This window comes from Symphalangus syndactylus, chromosome 23 (assembly GCF_028878055.3).
Source record: "Symphalangus syndactylus isolate Jambi chromosome 23, NHGRI_mSymSyn1-v2.1_pri, whole genome shotgun sequence".
In the NCBI taxonomy this organism is placed as follows: domain Eukaryota; kingdom Metazoa; phylum Chordata; class Mammalia; order Primates; family Hylobatidae; genus Symphalangus; species Symphalangus syndactylus.
In genome coordinates, this window is record NC_072445.2 from 54,619,548 (window position 1) to 54,642,632 (window position 23,085).

Below are 23,085 nucleotides of genomic sequence, written 5' to 3' on the forward strand. Positions count from 1 at the left end.
TGCTCATCATCACTGGCTATCAGAGAAATGCAAATCAAAACCACAGTGAGATACCATCTCACACCAGTTAGAATGGCCATCATTAAAAAATCAGGAAACAACAGGTGCTGGACAGGATGTGGAGAAATAGGAACACTTTTACACTGTTGGTGGGACTGTAAACTAGTTCAACCATTGTGGAAGTCAGTGTGGCGATTCCTCAGGGATCTAGAGCTAGAAATACCATTTGACCCAGCCATCCCATTACTGGGTATATACCCAAAGGACTATAAATCATGCTGCTATAAAGACACATGCACACGTATGTTTATTGCAGCACTATTCACAATAGCAAAGAGTTGGAACCAACCCAAATGTCCAACAACGATAGACTGGATTAAGAAAATGTGGCACATATACACCATGGAATACTATGCAGCCATGAAAAATGATGAGTTCATGTCCTTTGTAGGGACATGGATGAAACTGGAAAACATCATTCTCAGTAAACTATCACAAGGACAAAAAACCAAACACTGCATGTTCTCACTCATAGGTGGGAATTGAACAATGAGAACTCATGGACACAGGAAGGGGAACATCACACTCCGGGGACTGTTGTGGGGTTGGGGGAGGGGGGAGGGACAGCATTAGGAGATATACCTAATGCTAAATGATGAGTTAATGAGTGCAGGAAATCAACATGGCACATGGATACATACGTAACAAACCTGCACATTGTGCACATGTACCCTAAAACCTAAAGTATAATAATAAAAAAAAAAAAAAAAACCAACTCCTTGAGCAGGTCTCTCAGCATGTGGAGGAACCCTCCCATTTACCTCAAGAGTACCACACTACAGCTTTGCACTGGGCCCAGTCTTGGAAAGACGTGGCTTAGCAGTTGTGCCAGAAAGTAACTCCTCAAGAACCCATGGCTTCCAGGTGGAACCCCCTGCACTCACCTCAAGTCCTTCCAGCCTCAAGGTTAAACAGAGGTGGGAGAACGCTTGGGGTTAAATTCATTTTCACTTAGCCAAGGAGGAACTATCTTATTGGGAAGGTGTTTTGGATTCTCCTCTGATTACTTAATAGTTGAGGTCCTGATACATTATGTAGTAAATATGTGAAAGAACGCACAGCAAACCAGAGCTGTGTAGGTGCAGCTCAGGCTACAAGGGCTGCCCCAGGTCCTCTGGAGCAGCCCGGGCAAATGTGCCCTTGTGTTGTGGGCAAACCTGGCAAAGCAGTCTGCATCTCTGCCTTCCCTTTTTGTGTGAGATGCTGATTGTTCTGACAAATTTGGGGTCCAGTGGCTGTGCTACTTAACTCAGCTGGTGAAATCAATTAGGGGGAACCACAGCTTCAGGTGCTGCAGTGGGGCAGGCCTTGAAACCATCAAAAGCATTGCCAGAGCCCTCAGATGGAGCGGCCAGAGCAGCCCAAAATGAATGGCATCGAGTTCACTGGCTCTCCTCCTCCTCCCACAGCTCTGGCACAGGAAGCCCAGTGGGTCAGCAGCAAGGCTGCATGCTTCATCTCCAGGTCCTGTAGGACACCTGGTTCAAAGGACACTCTGGTGTGGACTCCCCCAGCCCCACTCCTATCAGAGGCAGAGATGAACCTGCTAAGGCAAGCGGTGACGGAGCCTTACAAGTTCTCTTTAAGGGCGGGGTGCGGTGGCTCACACCTGTAATCCCAGCACTTTGGGAGGCTCAGGTGGGTGAATCACCTGAGCCCAGGAGTTTGAGACCAGCCTGGGTAACATGGCAAAAACCTGTCTCTACTAAAAACACAAAAATTAGCCAGACATGGTGGTGGGCACCTGTAATCCTGGCTACTCTGGAGGCTGAGGCACGAGAATCGCTTGAACCTGGGAGGCAGAGGTTGCAGTGAGCCGAGACTGTGCCACGGCACTCTGCCTGGGTGACAGAGCAAGACTTGGTCTCAAAAAAAAAAAAAAAAAAAAAAAAAAGACATTCGTTTTCTGAAGCCTCTGCTTCAAAATGGTCCTAACGAGTTTTTTGATTTTGTAACTACTCAGTCTCCATGTCCCTAAAAACTGGATTGCTAAGAACCTGCCTTTGGTTTCTGGAAACAAAGAGCCAGTCTGCAAAATTTTTACAGAAGATGGGTAAAGCAGCACGCGTCCCTGCAAGGGACACAGCCCTCGGGGTGCCGTAAGTGGACAGACGGGTATCATCCTCCCTGACCACTCTATTCCGAAAGAAGCTCCCTTACTACTGCTGGCCCATTTTTAATAGATTTCTTTAAGATGTCCTTTCCTTCCCCTCTCTCCCTTATTTTGCAACAGTCTCTTAAAAACTAACATTTGAAGATGAGTGTAAAACATACCTTCCACAGGACCAGCGTGAGAGCCTTGCACTTCACACAGACAGGACCACAGAGAGCGAGGTGGAGAGCCTGCAGCCAAGCCCCACGTCTTGCTCCATGTTAAACAGCCTCTTGGCCCTCCCGTCTCCAAAGTGGAGCCCTCGTGTTTCTACAGGTGCAAGAATTATTCTTAATGGGCCAGGCACAGTGGCTCACACCTGTAATCCTAGCACGTTGGGGAGGTTGACGCAGGTGGATGGCTTGAGCCCTGAGGTTGAGACCAGTCTGGGCAACATGGTGAAACCCTGTCTCTACAAAAAATACAAAAATTAGCTGGGCATGGTGGCAGGTGTCTGTAGTCCCACCTACTTGGGAGACTGAGGTCGGAGGATCACCTGAGCCTGGGAGGTCGAGGTTATGGGGAGCTGTGATCCTGCCACTGCACTCCAGCCTGGGCAACAGAGTGAGATCTTGTCTCAAATTAAAAAAAAAAAATTCTTAATGGATTTAGTAGGGTAAAGTATTGCACTGGAATCAACGCTGCTGGCTGGATCTCTAAACGTATTCTTAAAGGACCAACAGTGGGCCTGTGTTATCCCAGAGTGTGAATTATCCCAGAGTGTGACAATTCTGGTTGGACCCTTCTCACGCCATCAGTCACTGTGGACAATCAGGCCATTCATTCACCCTGGCACAGCAGAACCCTGTGGATCTTCTCTACTCCAGGGTCATCGCTTGGCTTTCCAAAGAAAACTGACTTGTGTACCTGCTCTCCAGCCGTATTAAAAAGTAAAGTAAAACATCCTGATCTGCATACGCTTTCCAGGCCTGGAACTCAATACTTCAAAGTTTAGCGGCCGGTCATCACTTCTTCTGTGTTCACTGTTTAAACAAGCATCCTGGTGGACTGCTGATCTCCAAGACAATGTCATTGTTCCCAACCCGTTAACTGACCCTTATACAGTAGTGCCATGTGGTCCATCCAGGAAAGGATTCACTGGCACACTGAGGGAATGGCTCTAACTCATGTCTCAAATCAATGCCTTTTAGGATGCCACTGATCAAAGCTTTGGCTCTTTTTCAGTGTGACTCCACCTGCTAATTTCTTGGGAGACAACCTTCCCATAAAACATCCTGTGGAATTTCAAATTAAGACAAGTTGGGACTGAGAAGGGGAAAAAAAAAGATGGAGGAAAACAAAACAAAATGAGAAGCCAGGACAGGGACAGCTTCCTAGAGGCAACAGCAAACTGGTAGCGACAGATGACTTGTCCCTGAAAAGCACATGTAATGAAACTTTTGGGGAAAACACATTGGCTCAACTTTGTGAGTATCAGCTTGGAAAACAATTCACGTTCATCTGTCCAGTTAATTGCTTTTGTTCTTTTGCAGCAACCAAAAGCTAGAGGTGAGGGATGCCAGTTACTCTGACTCCAGCCTGTCCACCCTTGGCCCCCGCACTGTTCTCCTCTCCTTGCCCCTCCTAAGGTGACTTGTCTGCTAATCGCCAGGACAGGCTTGCCATCAGCCTGTCTAGGAAGGCAGCAAAACAAATCCCAGACCATTCAACTTGACTCCTGGAAATACAAACTCCAGCAACTCCAACAAGTCTTAAGATAATAGCATTATATTAAAGTGAAACCATCTTCTTTTAAAAAAGAAAGAAAAACAAAGAAAGGGAGAGGAAAAGAGAAAAAGAGAAAGGTGCAAGTGTTGGTTTGAACAATGAGGTTATGAGTTCTGGGCAGCAGGGCTCTGATGTCGGCCCAATCGGTGCCTTGCATCTGGGCCCTGAGAAGGCAGGCGGGAAAGCCCGAAGCCTCCAGGCAGCAGGAGAGAGGAGAGAGGACACAGCATTCCACCATTCGGGAGCAGCCAAAAGCTCTGACAGAACAGACTAAGGGGGGGGGGGGGATGGGAAAAGCAGGTTTGGACGCTTCCACTGGAGCCAGAAGCCGCTTCACCCCTGGGGTTAGCTGAACACAGTGTTGTGCTGCTGGGTCACCCGGATGAACGTTGCCCTCCTGCTGAGCTCCTTGAGTTTGGCGGCCCCCACGTAGGTGCATGTGGACCTCAGTCCCCCGAGAATATCCAGGATAGTGTTTTCCACATCTCCTTTGTAAGGCACTTCCACAGTCTTACCCTCAGAAGCTCTGGAAGACAAAAGAAGTTTTCTTTTTATCTAGTTTCCCGCCCCACCTTAAGAGCCCAATTAGAATTACTCCCAGCTCCAGCACTTTCTGCAGCCCCCAAGGCACTCAGAAAACCAGACCCCACCCTCTGACCCCATCCCCACATTTCTACCAAGTGCCAAGATGATCACCAGCATCTCATCACCTCCCACCCAAAGGGCACGGGCTCATTGCTGGCTGCCCTGCATTCTGCGGAGAGGAAAGTCCTGGTGAGTAGCACTTGAAGGAGTCGGGGACCCATACCACCCTGCTTGGTGCCATTCTCTCCAGCAACGTGCTCCCCTCTGCCCCTGACAGAAACCACCTTTACCTTTCTATTCTACCTCAACACGCACACCAACTTCCTAACAACCAGGAGCTCAAAATGCCCCCAGAATGGCCCTGGCCGATTCCCCCTGGAAACAGCCTGCTGTCCTCCTACATCAACAACAGGAAAAGTCCAGAGTTTCACCTCCTGCCTGCCTGCTCTAAGATCAGAAACCAAGTGTCTTCAAGGGGGATGACCAGGACGAGGAGGACACAAAATGGATAGCTGAGGTCCTACCAGCTTACTTGGAAATCACCAGCAAGGTGATTTCATTGAAGTGGCTCCGTTTTGATAGCCTGCCTGTCTTTCTGCTTTGCTGGGTACACTGGCCACCCCCAGTTCGACTCCCTGTTCTCTTACAGGTCACTACACCTATCACCCTGCACATCTGTGGGCCCAAGCAAGGTGGAATCAGAGGAGAACCAAGACCTGTCTTAGCATCGGAGGCTTTCAGGCTTTGGATAGCATTGTTCACATTTTCAGAGGAGTATTTAGAAATTCAGAAGGTCTGGCCTATGGCATGAACACTAAGCAACATTTCACTGTCCCCACTGAGCCCACGTCCCTCTCTTCACAAAGCCACCAGGTAACACTGCTTGATTGTTACTTGGGTAACACAGGTCATGTCCCCTCACTGCAAAATGGGGATGTGGTCCAGACACATGTATATATTACCAGAATGTGTATATATTACACATGTGTGTATTACCAGATTTGTGCATTACCAGAAGGAAATCTGAAATCTAGGCAAAACTCTAGCTCTCATCTAAGGGCCGTGCAAGTTCTAACAAGTACCCAAATTCTGGAACTTTCTGTAGCCATTCTTTTCAGCCGGAAAAAGAGCATCTTTTTTTTTTTTTTTTTTTTTTTTTTTGAGATGGAGTTTTGCCTTTGTTGCCCAGACTGGAGTGCAATGGTGCAATCTCAGCTCACTGCAACCTCTGCCTCCTGGGTTCAAGCAATTCTCCTGCCTCAGCCTCCTGAGCAGCTGGGACTACAGGTGCCTGCCACCACTCCCAGCCAATTTTAGTATTTTTAGTAGAGACAGGGTTTCACCATGTTGGCCAGGCTGGTCTCAAACTCCTAGCCTTAGGTGATCCACCTGCCTTGAAGAGCATCTCTTGACCAGACATTCATTACCTAGAATTTCAAAAGGGCTTAACTCTTGGTCGCTGAACAGGCAGGACTACCCTTGAGTAAAATCTAACTACTTAAACCATCAGCCGGTTTAGAGCCCTAAGCTCAGGAAGCCAAAGTCATTGGCCATACCCAGGATGGTTCAGGGCTCAGCACTCCGTGACCCCAGACAGGCGTCTGTACACATGTGCCTGCAATCACTGACATTTCATTTTCGTAAGATATTTCCATGGCCTTCCCGGGGCTTCTTGGAAATTTCTAGATTCTCACTGTTGCTTCTCTGCTAAGTGGTGGTGTCACCTTTTACAGGCTTCTTTTTTGCTGATGCTTAAGTCTGCTCATCTGTAAAATGAAGGTACTTTGCTTCCCGGGGACAGCGTGAGAATGAAATAGTTAATGATTGGGAAAGAACCAGCAATGTGTACATAACTGTGCCATAAGTAATTTGTTAAAGTCAGGAAGCATTCTCATGACAAGATCATGGTCATGAGGCTGAAAACTGAGAGAGAGAGAGAGAGAGGGACTCAGAAACAGACAGAGGCAAGACAGGTGCAGCCGCAAGGCTCAGGCTGAAGCCTTTGGATTAAGGTTCTAATTTCCTCAGCAATTTCCTTTCCTGTTAAAGATTTGAATCCACTTCCAGAACTGAGTCTTGCTACCGCGGAATCTTTTTTTTTCTATTATACCTAAACCCTGCTGAAATTACAGGAGACAGTTTTTCTTTCAGCTCTTTGGCTTCTGTTTGTGCCATAGCCTGCTCTTAAAGAACCCAAAACAGATGCAACCACGAGGGTGAAAAAGGTACTCCAGGCAAAGCACCTAGCTGCTGCTCACCCATGAAAGCTCCACTTACATTCTGGCGCAGAGGACACATGTGCAGGCCCTCGGATGATGACAACGGTTGCTGGTAAAGCACGAAGCTTCTTGACCATAGGTCCAGCCTAGTGCCTCCTCCTTACCCAACCGTGCAACCTCCTCCTCTATCAGGGACTGCACAGGGGAAAGAGGGCCTCGGGGGCTACCTGGAAGGAGTGCATCCCTGGTTTCTGATTGGTGCAGTCCTCATCGATCTTTCCCATCCTGCTTTTCCCATACTATAATATCTTTATTGGGGTTCACCACCAAGAGAAAGAGACTGAGGAGAATGAGAACTGAAGTAAGTCCGCTAGAACCCCACAGAAGAACAGAACTCTGGTAGAATACACCCCACTCCCCCCAATCCCCCCACCTATCTCAGTGGAGTTCTGAGATTTTGCTGCTAGCTTGGTATGAACCTTATATAATACATCTAAATCCCAGGTCCTCAAAATGACCCTCTGGGTGTGGAATGAGTGGTAGGAAATAAAGGGTGTCAGTCAGGAAGGGCTTAGGTTTCCACTCCAACATGGGATAGAGTCTGAAAACTGGAGGGAGAAGCCTGAAGTCTCCTGGAAAAAGGCAACCAGCCAATTCACAGCCAATTTCCCTCTGCGCATGGAGAACCTTTGCTCCTGCCCCCATTTTGTATAGCTTGTCGTCGGCACTAACCCTGATGAGAGTAACAGTAGGCTCTACGGAGCAGGGTGAGGCAGTGAGTATACTGTCATCAGGTTCTTTTTTTTTTTTTTGGCAGGGTACCACTCTGTTGTCCAGGCTGGAGCACAGTGGCACGATCATAGCTCAGTGCAGCCTCCAGCTCCTGGGCTTAAGCCATCTTCCTGCCTCAGTCTCCTGAGCTGCTGGGAGTACAGTCATGTGACACCACACCCAGCTAATTTTTAATTTTTTTGTAGACACAGGGTCTTTCTATGTTGCCTAGGCTCATCTGGAACTCCCGGGCTCAAGCAGTCCTCCAACTTTGGCTTCTGGAAGCACTGGGATTACAAGCATGAGCCACTGTGCCTGGCCCCATCATCGGGCTCTTAAAACACACATGCAGACAGTTAAAGTGGAAGTCAATCAGGAAAAGACCCAGGTATCTTTGGAGACCATGGATTAAAAACACACATCAGGAGCCGGGCGCGGTGGCTCATGCCTATAATCCCAGCACTTTGGAGGCTGAGGTGGGTGGATCACTGGAAGTCAGGAGTTCGAGACCAGCCTGGCCAACATGACAAAACTCCATCTTTACTAAAAATACAAAAATTAGCTGGGCATGATGGCGGGCACCTGTAATCCCAGCTACTCGGGAGGCTGAGGCAGGAGAATCACTTGAACCCGGGAGGCAGAGGTTACAGTGAGCTGAGATCACACCATTGCACCACAGCCTGGGCAACAGAGCACGACTCCACCACAAAAAAATAAAAAAACAAAATACAAAATAAACACACATCAGCAGAAGCAAGCCCCACTTCTACAGTGGATGACACAACTGAATGGCTGAAAATGCTGCTGTGTCGACTCTCAGAGCCTGGAGGCAGGTGAGAAGCGGTATGAGCTATATGCAGCATTCTTCAGGAAACACCTGGCCACCGTGCAGTGGTCTAGACCACACCTATGGCTTTCTGTGCAAGAGGAGAGCCATTCTTCAACTCAATCCTTTCAGCCTGAACTCTTCTCAAGCCAGAGATCTAAGCTTACAGGGATAGCTCAGCACAGGCTCTACTGGAAGGACAAGACAGTAATTCCACCCACCCCCAGAGGTCTGAAGTATTCCTTTCAGGACTGGCACCCACTCACATATACCTCTGGTCACACTTCCAACCCATCCCCAAACACTGCTGCTCTGTACTTGCTTTTGGGAACCCCAAACACTGCAAATGCTAACTGGATACAAATTAGGGCTCTTTAAAAAGAACCCCTTCCCACGGTGCTGTATTATACACAGAGCTGCTATTCAGACCTGCTTCCATCCCATCTCCATAAGAAGAGCAAGGCCAGGCCTCAAGGGTGCGCCCCGGGGCCGCCTCCTCACCTGTACTCAGCAACTCCTCCAGCGTGCTTCTTCATGGCGGTGTCAGAGCTCATCCCATAGAAGAGCTTGAGCTTCCGTCCGTTCCTCTCAATCACTTCTCCAGCACACTCCGTATGACCTGAAAACATTCCTCCCAGCATGACAAAATCTGCTCCAGCTCCTAAATGCCAACGGTGGGGATGAAAGGGAGTAGCAGAGAAAACAGCTCAGGGGAAACAGGCTCTCAAAAAATCCCAGTGCTTGCCCAGTTCACCTCCCTCCCAGCCCAGCTATAGTCAAGAGGAAGGCTGGACCTCTCTCGTCTGTCTCCTCCTGGAAAAAAGGAGAAGGCTTCCATGCAGGGAGACGGGGCCATGGGACACTGGGAGAAACAAATGTAGCCTACTGAAGGCTAGTGTCCCATATACTGGACCATGCTGAATGGCTTTTAATGGCTAACTACGACCACCTTCCTCAGATCCAACTCTTTTAGAATCAGAGAAACATTAAGAATTGGGGAGTAGGGCCGGGCGCGGTGGCTCACGCTTGTAATCCCAGCACTTTGAGAAGCCGAGGGGGGCGGATCACGAGGTCAGGAGCTCGAGACCACGGTGAAACCCCGTCTCTACTAAAAATACAAAAAAAGTTAGCCGGGCATGGTGGCAGGCGCCTGTAGTCCCAGCTACTTGGAGAGGCTGAGGCAGAAGAATGGCGTGAACCTGGGAGGCAGAGCTTGCAGTGAGTCGAGATCGCGCCACTGCACTCCAGCCTGGGTGACAGAGCCAGACTCCGTCTCAAAAAAAAAAAAAAAAAAAGAATTGGGGAGTAATCTGCCAAGCACGGTGGCTCAGGCCTGTAATCCTAGCACTTTGGGAGGCCGAGGCAGGTGAATCACTTTTGAGATCAGGAGTTCAAGACCAACCTGGCCAACATAAAACCCCATTTCTACTAAAAATACAAAAATTAGCCGGAAATCGCTTGAACCCAGGAGGCGGAGGTCACAGTGAGCCGAGATTATGCCACTGCACTCCAGCCTGGGCAACAGAGGAAGACTCCATCTCAAAAAAAAAAAAAAAAAAAAAATTGGGCAGTATCTTAGAGAGCAAGTTATCTAATCTTGTACTTAATGCTATGACTCCTCTATGATACCCCCCTCAGGTGTCTGGTCTGTACTTGAAGCTCTCCACTCTGACACTCCCTGTGCTTATACATCAGGAAAGGGCCTCAGAACAGACTGAAGCTCCTACACTAGAGGACAGCTTCAAGGAAGGAAGGCCCTGTGTTGTGGAAGTCGTGTGAAACTCCACCTGCACTACAATGCTGCACATTAGACTTCCAGAGTAAATACTCTGCCAGACTAACCCCCGAATGACAGCACATTTCCAGGACAGGCACAGGAGACTGAGGTACTGAAGCTGCCTGTCTTTGTGGGCTATGCTGGAACAGGCCCAGGGCTGGTCCTATGTTTATCCCAAGTGCATTGCACATGATAGACACTGAACGATTAGCTGTCAAAGTAAAAACATGTGGGAGAAAAAAAGTAATCATTTCCCATTTTGCTCATGGGTCACCGTGCAGTACGATTCTTCATTGACTATTAAATAAGGAACTGCTAGTGTCCAGCATTGGCGGGTTGTTTGTCTCACTGACTTCAAGAATGAAGCCGCAGACCCTTGCCCTGAGTATTACAGCTCTTAATGTGGTGCATCTGGAGTTTGTTCCTTCTGATGTTCGGATGTGTTCAGTTTTTTCCTTCTGGTGGGTTCGTGGTCTTGCTGGCTCAGAAGGGAAGCTACAGACCTTCCCAATCACCGTTACAGCTAATAGAGGCAGTGTGGACCCAAAGAGTAAGCAGCAGCAATATTTATTGCAAAGAGCCAAAAAACGAAGGTTCCATGCTAAGGAAGGAGACCCAAGCGGGTGGCTACTGCTGCCTCTGGCAGCCTGCTTTTATTCTCTTCTCTGGCCCCATCCACATCCTGCTGATTGGGAGAGCAGAGTGGTCTGTTTTGACAGGGCGCTGACTGGTGCGTTTGCAATCCCTGAGCTAGACACAAAGGTTCTCCACCTCCCCAACAAATTAGCTAGATAGTGTTGACACAAAGGTTCCCCCAAGTCTCCACCAGAGTAGCTAGATACAGAGTGTCGATTGGTGCATTCACAAACCCTGAGCTAGACACAGGGTGCTGATTGGTGTGTTTACAAACCTTGAGCTAGATACAGAGTGCCAATTGGTGTATTTACAATCCCTGAGCTAGACATAAAGGTTCTCCACGTCCCCACCAGACTGGCTTCACCCAGTGGATCCGATCTGGGGCTGCAGGTGGAGCTGCCTGCCAGTCCCGCGCCGTGCGCCCGTGCTCCTCGGCCCTTGGGTGGTCGATGGGATTGGGCGCCGGGGAGCAGGGGGCGGCGCTCATCGGGGAGGCTCGGGCCGCACAGGAGCTCATGGAGGGGGCGGGGAAGCTCAGGCACGGCGGGCTGCAGCTCCCGAGCCTTGCTCCGCGGGGAGGCAGCTAAGGCCCGGAGAGAAATCCAGCGCAGCGCCAGTGGGCTGGCCCTGCTGGGGGACCCAGCGCACCCTCCGCAGCCGCTGGCCCGGGTGCTAAGCCCCTCATTGCCCGGGCCGGCAGGGCCGGCCGGCCGTTCCGAGTGCAGGGCCCGCCAAGCCCAGCCCACCCGGAACTCCGGCTGACCCGCAAGTGCGGCGCGCGTCCCCGGCTGCCACTCGCGCCTCTCCCTCCACACCTCCCTGTAAGCTGAGGGAGCCGGCTCCGGCCTTGACCAGCCCGGAAAGGGGCTCCCCACAGGGCAGCGGCGGGCTGAAGGGCTCCTCAAGTGCCGCCAAAGTGGGAGCCCAGGCAGAGGAGGCGCTGAGAGCAAGCGAGGGCTGTGAGGACCGTTAGCATGTTTGTCACCTCTCACTACAACCTCCCCTGAGTAAGCCCTACTGAGGGTTTATATTTAGAACAGAATAAGACAGTAGCAGGGCGCAGATGTATTAAGTAATAAGATGAAGGAGGAGGGGAGCCTGGCAAATCCTAATTAGGAGGAAGAAACATAGGAACTCCTGAAAGTGGCCCTAATGCCTTCGATTTGGTCATTTAAACATTGGCAGAGCACTCTGGGGTTTGCGTTGGCGTTACGGTGCCTTCCGTTCACCATGACAGGCGAGCTTTTCTAGCACTCAGGGAAGCAAAGCACAGCGCAACCTTCGTAAGTGGCAGCAACCTCTGAAGACCCTCCCCTTTCAGGGTTCCTAACACGAATGCTGACTCCCTGGTCCTCCTGCCATGATTTTAAGGAGGCAGAGGATAACTGGTGTCCAGCCAGGATTCTTGCTGACCACAATTCAGGAGCACAGCACCTCTGCGGCAGCTGCAAAGGAGCAGATGTCAACAGCAGGAACGCGGAGCACAAACCCACTAAAGAACACTTTGAGGGGGTTCCCAACCATTTTCATTTCGGGACACTCTTGCATCCTTCCCTGACAAGGTCCCTCTCGCTCCACTGAGTCTTGGCACAGGTACGGCCGCACTGACTGAGAGACAGTGGAGGAGGGAATGGCACCCAACGGAGACTGAGCTGAGTGTGGTCCAAAGGCCAGGAACTGTGATCTACAAGGCACTTATCAACGACCAGTCACTTTAAAGTGTGTTTGGCTCTCTCTGTACAGAGAGCATGTGTGAGGCAACACAAAAGAGTCCAAGATGGACCACCACCTGTATTAAGTAGATTCAGCTCGAAAACCAATCATAAAAATGCCCTTGGCCGATGATCCTTACAGTAAAGGGTAAGTGACAGCACTAGCTAGCAGCGGCACTGTATTCTCCCTGTTCTGCCCCTGATTGTAGGGCTGTGACCTTGTCATTCCCTCCTAGAGCCTCAGTCCCCTCAACTATAAAATAGGAAGCTGGAATCAGTGGAGGGTCTATAGACTCCCTTCCACAGATAAGATCTATGATTAGGAGGAGGTTAAATGCCATTTTTTGTGACATTCTTTGGGTTGCTATGAAACCTTGTTGCTAAGAACACTGCCCTGTGTTTTCCTTTGTCACTATCAGGGTTGTCTGATCATTTATTTTTTAATTTTTATTTTTTATACTTTTTGAGACAGGGTCACTCTGTCGCCCAGGCTGGAGTGCAGTGGCGTGATCTCGGTTCACTGCAACTTCTGGCTCCCAGGTTCAAGCAATTCTCCCACCTTGGCCTCCTGAGTAGCTGCGATTACAGGCGTGCACCACCACACCCAGGTAATTTTTTTGGTATTTTTAGTAGAGATGGGGTATTGTCCAGGCTGGTCTCAAACTCCTGGTTTCAAGTGATCCGCCCACCTCGGCCTCCCAAAGTGCTGGGATTATAGGTGTGAGCCACCGTACCCAGCCTGAAAATTAAAAACAAAAAACAAAAGAACAGAATTCCTATGACAGAAAGTTTCCTGCCACCATTTTTTTTTCTGGCATCAGCAAAGGGCGGAGGCATGGGAGCTTCGTTTCTGCCTCCCGCCGGCACCCACAACCCCCATTTCACATTCTGGAGCCTGCAGCCACACGGCCAGCTCTGACTTCCGAATGCCATTTGCAGTTTCTGTGGCCAACACGTGGCTCGGCAGTCGTACTTTACTGCTTGTGGTGTTGAGAGGCTAGAGCGTCTAGTGCTTTCCCGAGAAAAGCTCAGGACCTGCTGCCCTCCCACCACCGCTCCCCATCCTCAATCCCACGGGCTCACAGCAGGCACTGTTGCCCCCTAGTGGGAGGCAGGCTCCAGCCTCCAGTGAGAAACCGCTGCGGGATTCCTCCTGTCCCTTCCACGGGACTTCTCCAAGCTGGGTCCAAAAAACCCCCTCTGTAGTTCCTACACATCACACCTGGCACCTCCCCTTGGACAGGTTCCCTGAGCTTTCTCTTCCCTGGGATGAAAAGGCCGTGACTTCACCCACTCCCGGCTTGCAGGACGTCACCCCTAGATCTATCTCCTGGGGCATCTGTGGCCTGCTCTGCCACGGTCCAGGATTTGGGCCAATTGGGGCTGAAATCCAGGGAGAGGAACCTCCAGGCGGCCCAGAACTTTCCCACCAGGTCCCCCTCCTCAGTTGCCACCTGGAGAGGTGCAGGGAGCTCCCTCCCTCCTTCCTTCCCTCCCTCTGCACCAGGGCCCGGCCTTACCAAAGGCTTTGGCGACATCCCCTGGACACGTGCAGCCTCCATCCTTCACAGAGGAAAAAGCAAGGACAGGATATCATCAGCGGGAGCTCAGCCAGGCTGTCCTCTCCCCCCAGATGACCTAGTGACTGGGGGTTCAGACCCACCACAGCCCCCAGCAAGCCCAAGGGCCCAAGTCCCCCCACCACGGCTGTTGTTGTCTGATCGAGTGTACTCTCCTCAATATTGCACCTTTCACTCCCCAGGCCCATCCAGGCTTCCTCTGTGGGTCAGAAGCTGGCACCACCCACTGCCTACCTGCCTGCCTGGGCTCAGGCACTTCTGTTGCAGAGCAGGAGGCAGCAGGGGCTGTGAGTGGCAGAGGGGAAGGGCTCTCATCCCATGCCAGCCCCCTATGTAACACACCTAGCCATTCCACTGTCCACGCTCATTCTCACTCAGGAGTCACCTTTCCCTCTCTGCCTGGTGTGAGGTGAGATTTATTTAGTACAAGGGTTGAATTCTTGTAAGAGCCAAGAAAAGGACATTAAGTTAATCCTTTTATCTTTCCAGATATCTCCATGTCTCCTATTCCTCATGTATGGTACAAAGTTACCTTAAAATCAAACATCTGTTTTTCCACCCACACTGCCCATGCAGACCACACTTGGGCTGGTTTAATGTGTAGCAGGGCCAATCTGTTATCTTGGGCTGCCCAGCAAGGTTCAGCTCTTGCGGGTAATGTTTAAACACCAGCCACACAGTACAAGTCTTCTAGGATGCAGAGCTAGCTGCATTTTCTTTTCTTTTTCTTTTTTCTTTTTCTTTTTTTTTTTTTTTTTTTTTGAGACAGAGTCTCACTCTTGTTGCCCAGGCTAGAGTGTAGTGGCGTGATCTCAGCTCACTGCACCCTCTGCCTCCTCCTGGGTTCAAGCAATTCTCCTGCCTCAGCCGCCTGAGTAGCTGGATTACAGGTGCCTACCACCAAGCCCAGCTACTTTTTGTACTTTTAGTAGAGACAGGGTTTCACCACATTGGCCAGGCTGGTCTTGACCTCCTGACCTCAGGCCTCCCAAAGTGCTGGGATTACAGGCATGAGCCAGCGCACCCAGCCGCTAGCTGCATTTTCTTACAAACACAAGACACCAAATGCCCAGGCTGTTACCTGCTATTCCTAATGTAGCCTGGGTGCAATTCAAGGGGCAAAAGGATGGCAACAGTACGCTGGAGCAGCAGCCAGACACACAGGGACAGTCACGAAAGCCATGGCACAAGGGGAGACAGCAATAGTGTCAGGGCTCACGTGACGGTGACACAGCCCAAAGCTAAGTGTGGGTCTAGGAGAAACAGCAGGGCCTCAGAGGGAAGCACCTGTCCGCAGAAGGTGGGACCCACTTTGGGAAGGAATAGAGAAAAGACAGGGTACCCAGGCTACCCCGTGTTACAACCTGCAGGAAGGTGCATGCACCTCTGGAGTTGGAGAGCAGGGAAATGGGATGAACCACCTTGTGAAGAACATCTCATACTGAGAACATAGGGTCTCTGTGACTCAGTCCCCTTTCTCTATCTACCAATGAGGCCTGTCACTCCAGGAGCTAGAACTCCAATACTGTTTCACTACTTCTTTGCAGCTCTGATCAAAAGGTTAAGTGTGAAGGCTGGATCTTTTCTTTACAAACATTTACTGACCATGGTTATTTCCTGAATCAAATGTGTTATTCATACATGGCTTCTCTGACCCCCAGAGGGCCACAGAGCACTGAGGAATAATTACTCCAGAGGTGGTCCTGCCATATGTTATCTGGCCCAAATCCACTGTGTAAAGACAGGGACAGGGCTTGTGGCTCTATACCCCTTGTTAATGCTTCAAAATCCTGGCATATTTATTTACTTTACCTTTCAAAGGTACAACCTCAAAATGCCCTTCGCTTGCCCTGCCAATTAATTTTAAAGTGCTTTATCTCTTTATCAAAACCAGCTCTACACAGTGTTTCACACTTCTGGCCTCAAACACATTAAATAAACTCATGCTCGCATTAAAATAAGTCCTACACGTGTATGACTTTAAAAAAAAATCACTCTTTTGTTCACTCATTTGTGTCTCCTGTGGTGTCCTGAAAATTTCGTATTATTGTGGTCAGTGATAAGGCCTGAATCAGGAGCCCTGTGCCACTGGGACCCCAGGAAAATCAGCCTTTCTCTTCCCAGGATGGGCCAAGAGATCAACAGTTAATACAACTGTATGGCGTGTTGCAAAGAGGAAATCATATTTACGGCATCATCTGCTCACAGGGTGCTTTTGTATGTGCACTTGTGAAATGGACAGCGTAGACCAAACAACCATATGTGGTTAATGGTTGCACATTTAACCAAGAGCAATCCAACGTCACATGATGCCTTAGGACAGACAGGGCAGTCTAATTCCTGCCACTGTTTATATTTCCAGAAATGTTCAAAGTGTCCTTTCATGTTCTCAGGAAGCAGAGTAGCACCAGCAATCTAAGACATACGTATGTCTTCACACATAAACATTCATAGCTGCTGAAAGGTTGTTAAAAACAACAACATTTGGGCTAGTATTCTGTTCTGTGCAAGTATTCAAAGCAGTAATGTACAAGGAGTCCTTTTTTTGTTTTTCCAAAAGAGTTAACATTATATTTAAGTACAAACGGCATCACAGGACATGAATGATAACTTGTGAATTGTCAGCCTGCCTCTTTTGCTTAAAAATACTTGCTCAGGCCAGGCACGGTGGCTCACACCTGTAATCCCAGCACTTTGGGAGGCTGAGGCAGGCAGATCGCCTAGGGTCAGGAGTTCAAGACCAGCCTGGCCAACATGGTAAAACCCCGTCTCTACTAAAACTACAAAAAATAGCTGGGTGTGGTGGCGTGTGCCTGTAATCCCAGCTACTCGGGAGGCTGAGGCAGGAGTATCACTTAAACCTGGGAGACAGAGGTTGCAGTGAGCCGAGATCATGCCACTGCACTCTAGCATGGGTGACAACGCAAGACTCTGTCTCAAAAAAAAAAAAAAAAAGAAAAAGAAAAAAAACATACTTGCTCACATTATGTTGAATACTGACAATGAAAAAACAAAAAAAAGAAAAATACTTGCTCATTCCTAAAACAAAGGAAGGATGGTGATGGCAAACATGGAGTAGGCAGAGAAAGGAGTTCAAGTCAGTCACCTAATAAGAACCAGCAACTATTATGAACTTAAAAGTCATTTTTCCATTCAAACTCATGAACTTGAAGGAGATATTGTGTAGACAGCGGGGGAGGGGTAGGGTGGGGGCAGCGGGCAGTGGTTAGAGGCTCAGAAAGGTTAAGCAACTCTAAGGTCACACAGCTATAAAAATGGAAAAACAAGTTTAGAACCAGGGGTTATCTTAAGATGATAGCATTACTGCTAATACTTATTTTCCTTTTTATGTTTATTTGCATTTCTAACTTTTCCTAGGTTAAACATATTTTGTTGGGAAAATTTTCCTGACTCAAAAAAAAGATTAATTATTTGAATGAATTTGTTTAGGTATTTCTAAATAATGGTGTGACAACAAAAAATTAACTGGTCCCACCTTAATCTTCACCTGTGCAGGAAGTATCCTGAATTTCTCCTCTCTCTGCCTCTCTGAAGCCCATGTGGGCCACAACAGAAACATGACTGAAGCCCAGCCTCTTGGGTATCAGCACATGCTGAACAGACACCATGTTGTGGCTTCCTTTGAACTTCAATGGCACCAATGTGCTAACTCAGCAAATGAAGGGTAAAATGGGACAGCTGGAAGGAAATTGGACCAAGTGGCAGGATCCAAAACATCTGGTGGGTTTCCAGCAGGTTCAGGGCTACTGGCAAGTGAGAGAAATGTGCCCGTGCCCTGTTAGACAAAGGGAGTGTAGGGGCAATGGCTGCTCTGAACCCCAGACACTCAGCTGCTTACAGCTGAGCTGAGGGCAAGGGTCCCAATTCTACTAAGTCCATTCATTTGCTTTTCTGGCTAAATGGAACTCCTAACTCCATCTAGGAGACCTCTCAGTATTGATGTAAAAGGAACCTCGGAGGCCGGGCGTGGTGGCTTACGCCTGTAATCCCAGCACTTTGGGAGGCTGAGGCAGGTGGATCATGAGGTCAGGGGTTCGACACCAGCCTGGCCAGCATGGTGAAACCCTACCTCTACTAAAAATACAAAGAAAAATTAGCTGAGCATGGTGGCACGTGCCTGTAATCCCAGCTACTCGGGAGGCTGAGGCAGGAGAATCGCTTGAAGCCGGGAGGCGTTCTAGCAGTGAGCTGAGATCGTGCCACTGCACTCTAGCCTGGGCGATACAGCAAGACTCCATCTCAAAAAAATAAAAAATAAATTAAAAAGTAAAAAATAAAAAGAAAAAACCTCAGAGAACACAGGCAAGATCAGAAGTGCTACCTTCCGATTGCACCAGTGCCCCAGGCTTGGGATGTCATTGTCCCTAACTGTTAAATTCAGAGAAGTTGCTGCCTTGGGCACCAGCAGATGAGACCTGGTTCAGGAACACTCACCCCGCCAGTGTATGCTGAGCCTCTACTCTATAAGCCAGTGGGTTTCACACTTGAGAGGACATCAGAACTACCTGGAGGGCTTGTGTTAAAACAGGTTCCTGGGCCTCACCTGCAGAGTTCTGATTCTGTAGGTCACCTCGATGGTGGGGCCCAAGAATTTCTAACAAGTTCTCAGTTGATACTGTTGCTGCTGGTCTGGGCACCACACTTAAGAGAACTGCTGAGATACACTATAAATTAGGTGGTACTGAGTAAAGAGATGCTAAGTTGATTTCCAATCAGATTCACCTCTGGGGCACACAGAGCCTCCACCCCACCCTACCTACCATCAATCTTTGGCCAAACAGCCCTGTAAACTAAGCAAGTTTGAAGTTTCTAGAAAGACATAAGGATCTCAGAATACGTTCAGAGTAAAACTTTATTAATCAGAACTCCACTACTTTGGAAATACTGGTCATTCAACACTTACGATATAGGGTCCAAGTTTTGACTTGATGGAGATGCTCAGTGGTTAACATTATTAGGTAATGGAGACAGGACTAATTACATATGGGGATTTTGGGGACCAACCTCTGAAAGGGCCAGTTCACTAGGACGGGGTCCCGGAATGTTGATTTGTAAAAGCCTCTCTGGTGATCCTCATGCAGCCAGCCTCAGACAAGGCTGCACTCAGGATTTGAGAACCACTGACATATTGCAGAATGGTACTACTGCCTGGCCGCTCCCGTGAGTTGAATAACCTCTTAGCAAATGTAGACCGACAGTTCTATGTCAGCCTTTTACACACTAGTTGCTCAATAAATGGATATTAATTTGTTCACTGGGGCAAAGGGTATTGAGTGGAGGGTCTTAGAACTCTGTCATTAACCAATAAACCTTTGACCATTTATTTTACATACTATCATAGTAGATGCTTAATAGATACTTGCTGGATGAATGGATGGGTGGGTGAAAAACTTGGATGAGGCATTAGAAGGAGCCCAGGCAATTTGCACTGGACAGCGAGTGAAAGACCTTGATCTTAGCTTCAGTTGTTACCTGAGCACCACTCCCAAGACTCTCATCATCTATGGGCTAAAAGCTGCCAAGTCTCCAACCATGAACACAATGCCTCATGTGCAATTTCCCTTCTGATGCCCCTCAAGCACCTCAAAATCAACAGACACGTGCCATAGTGAACACCACACCAGCCCCGAACCTCTTCCTTTGCAGCCATCTTCCAGGTAAGCCAGCACGTGAGCCAGCCACAACCTTGCTCCTCCTTCTCCTTCTCCAGTGCCCCCCAAGCACCTACTCCATTGCCGACACTTGTTTAATTCTGCCTCCCAAATGTCAGTCAATTCTGGAGATGGCTTTCAAGCCTGCTGCAGGGCACAGTCACCTCCCCCCTGAATTACTAACACTGTCTCAGCTGGGCTCTTTTTTATTTTGCCCCTTTCAATCTGCCCCAAGGCAGTGAGTTGGGCACTCTCCTGCTCAGACCTCTGCAATAGCTCCCTAGTGCTCTTGGAGAAGTCCCATCCTTAAAGCTGGATCCCACAGCTCTTGTCCATACTTGCCCTCAAGCTTATCTCCTGCTGCTCCTCACGCCTGCCTCTCTCAGCTCACTCGCCCCAGATGCAGTGACTGAGATTTGGTTCCCCAGTGCTTTTCTGTTCCCTTTTTTCTTCTCATCTGAAAAATTCCTTTTCAACCATTGGGTCTCTCTATTACACTCCAGGAAACCTTCCCTGACCCTGAATATGGGATTTGTGGCCTGTTATGGGTTGAACTGGGTCCCCCCCACAAAAACTCGCATGTTGCCATCCTAACCCCTAGCATCTCAGAATGTGACCTTATTTGGAAACAGGGACAATGGACATGTCATCAGTTAAGATGAGGACATCCTGGAGGAGGGTGGCCCCTGATCCAAAAGGACTAGTATCCTCAGGAAAAGGGAATGTTTGCACACAGAGACGCACACAGAGAGGATGTCACAAGCTAAGGAACCAGCAGAAGGTCACAGAGCGGCCTGGAACAGATCTTTCCCTGGGGCCCTGAGAGGGAGCGTGGCCCCCCCCAACACCTTGATGTTGGGCTTCTCGTCTCCAGAACGGTGAGACACTGAAATTTAAGCCCCCAGTCTGTGGGGCTTTATTACAACTGTTCCAGCAAGCTGTGGCCTGGCCTACCCTGTGCTCTGAAAGCTGCCTGCACATCCCTCATTGGATAGACCACCCACCTGCTTGTATGGCTTCTGCCTACTGGGCCTGCCACCCTCACTGTGGAATCCGTGGGCAGCAGGGTCTCTGTTTCTGCTGAATGTCAGTGCTGTGACCGCAGTGCCCAGCTCCCTCCCATGCCCACAGAATGCCCAGCCAGTGGAAGAAGAGCAGCGAGGGAGCAGGGGCCTCACAAGACACCCCAGCCCCAGCCCTGGGTGGAGACTCACAGAGATGATGTGGCCCTTCAGGCCATGGGCAGAGTCAGCGCATTCAATGACGGCACTCAGCTGGGGGTACCCCACTCCTGTCTTGGTGCGGGTGGTGCACACAGAACCTGCACAGAGAAAGAAGTTGCCCCCAAATAGACGGTTATACATGAGAAGACTGTGAAATGAAATGTGCCCCCATCACCTTCACAGCCCTGCTCTAGTGACCAGGGTGAACCTCTGTGGCAGAGGAGATGTGGGGAACAGGCTGCCCCATCTGCACAATGGAGGTCGCTGAAAACCACACCGCCTGGCCATGCACCCCTTCCGGTCTTCATCACTGTCACTGGCTGATGTCCCAGACATCGCCTTCCCCTCCACCATGCACCTGTCAGGGCCACTCCTCCCTGTGGCATCAGCTTCCATGCAATAGCCAGGCACTGACCTTTCCACACTTAAACACCCACTCCTTTCCACCTTTCTACAAATCTACACTCTGCTTTCAAGGACCTCTCAGAATCCTCCCACAGCCTCATAGCTTCTTTACCTTCAACCTTTGTCAAATGACTCACCCCTCTTAAGCCTCACTGCCTGGCCTGTAAAATGCAAAGAGAAACACAACCTCCTGGGGTTGTGGCAGAGAACAAATGGCACAGGGAGGGATACTGCTTGGCCCAGGGCCTGGCCTGCAGCACCACACCCTCCACACCCTCACCTGCTCTCACTCAGCTCTGTGCTCCACGGGGCGCAGCTGTTTGTCCATCTCCCTCCTGGCTGCCCCACCTCAAGTCCCTTGCAACCCAGCCCAAGGTTCACTTCCAGGGCAGGGCTCACACCAGCACCCTCCTGCCTGCCTGTCCCACGGTCAGCCCCAGTCCTGGTTATTCTCCCAGTTAAGTCCAGACCAAGTCGCACTCTGACCTCTTTATCATACCTCCCCTTATTCAAGCTTCCCGGTGCGGCCACAGCACCCCACTTTACCCAGATCAGCAGAATCAAGCTCCATCTGCTCCCCTCCCTCCCCACTGCTTCTCCAATGGGGCAAGTTTCTTCCCACCTTAGGGACTCTGTACACCATGTTCTCTCTCTTGGACACTCCCCTCTGTACCAGCCCGCCTAGCCAAACCCTTCTCATCTTTCCAGCTTCTTCTTAAATGTCACTGCCCCAGGGGAGTTGTTCATCACAGTTTCAAAAAGAGGCATTTCAATCAGGATCTGTGTGAGAATGTTAAGGGTCTGTCTTCTCTGCTGGGTGGTCAGCTCCATGGACATTCACTGTTGCTATCAGGTGCTGAGAACAGAGCCTTATATATAATAAGGCACTATAAATAGTCACTGAAAGAATGTGTGGACTCAAGAATGAATGAGTCACCCACATCCCTGTCTCCACTGCCACTCACTCAGCCCCTCCCGGAGGTCTTGTGGTGTGCACGAGAGGGCGCTCCGGGGACAGGGTAAAGGTAGAAGTGAACTCCTCCCTCCCACCAGACTCGGGGGTGGGATGCTTTGAGGCCCAGGCTCCTCTCCGGCTCCTGGCCGGCACCACCTTGTAGGATGCTAATTTCTGCCAGGGGTCTTAAGGGACAAGATCAGACGGAGAAGTGTGTCTGTGTTCCCCAGGCCTGGATTTAGCAGAGAAACCAGGAGAGACAGGGCAAGCCCCTCTCCTGCATCAGCTGTGGGGCAGAGTCCACAGAAGTCCTGTAGCTCCCTGTGTCCTGCTATGTGTCACTCACAGTCCCGGAGCCAACAAGTCTCATTCCCACAAAGGCGCCTTCCCCCCGCCCTGCAACGGGACGTTGTGCACGGCAGAATAAAAGGTTTAACCTCCGGTTCAGCCTCGGCTTTTTTCCTCCTCTCCCATTCAATTGCTAGATCCAGGGGTGGGGGCCTCAGCTGCAGTAGGCCTGGGGTTCTGATCATGGTGAGGGCTCTATAAAGGGTAGGCCAATTGCCTTTCTTGGAAACAGCCAAGGAAGAAGCTTCAAATAACACACAGTCATGTTTGATTAGCACCCAGGTGAAAGAAGAAGTTGGTGCATATTTTCTCCTGACTAGAGGGGCAGGGAATCCATTTCTGATGCTTTCTCCCAGTTCCCAGGAGTTGCTCAATAATGAATGAAATCTATCAATCAATAGACATCCAATAATGCTATCATTTAGATACGTAATAC

The 23,085-nt window shown here is 49.7% G+C and overlaps 1 protein-coding gene across 3 annotated transcripts in view; it reads right to left on the reverse strand.

Annotated features, from left to right (window-relative positions):
- Positions 1-3,922: 3,922 nt before the first annotated feature.
- GMPR (guanosine monophosphate reductase) overlaps positions 3,923-23,085 on the reverse strand; it is a 55,069-nt gene continuing 35,906 nt past the window's right edge. For all 3 annotated transcript variants that reach the window (XM_055263753.2, XM_055263752.2, XM_055263755.2), the window contains 4 exons: positions 20,933-21,039; positions 13,987-14,029; positions 8,843-9,002; positions 3,923-4,466 (listed from right to left, as the gene is read on the reverse strand). In XM_055263753.2, coding sequence (XP_055119728.2) covers positions 4,286-4,466; positions 8,843-9,002; positions 13,987-14,029; positions 20,933-21,039 — 491 coding nt within the window. In that variant the 3' untranslated portion in view covers positions 3,923-4,285. The remainder of the gene's footprint in view (positions 4,467-8,842; positions 9,003-13,986; positions 14,030-20,932; positions 21,040-23,085) is intronic.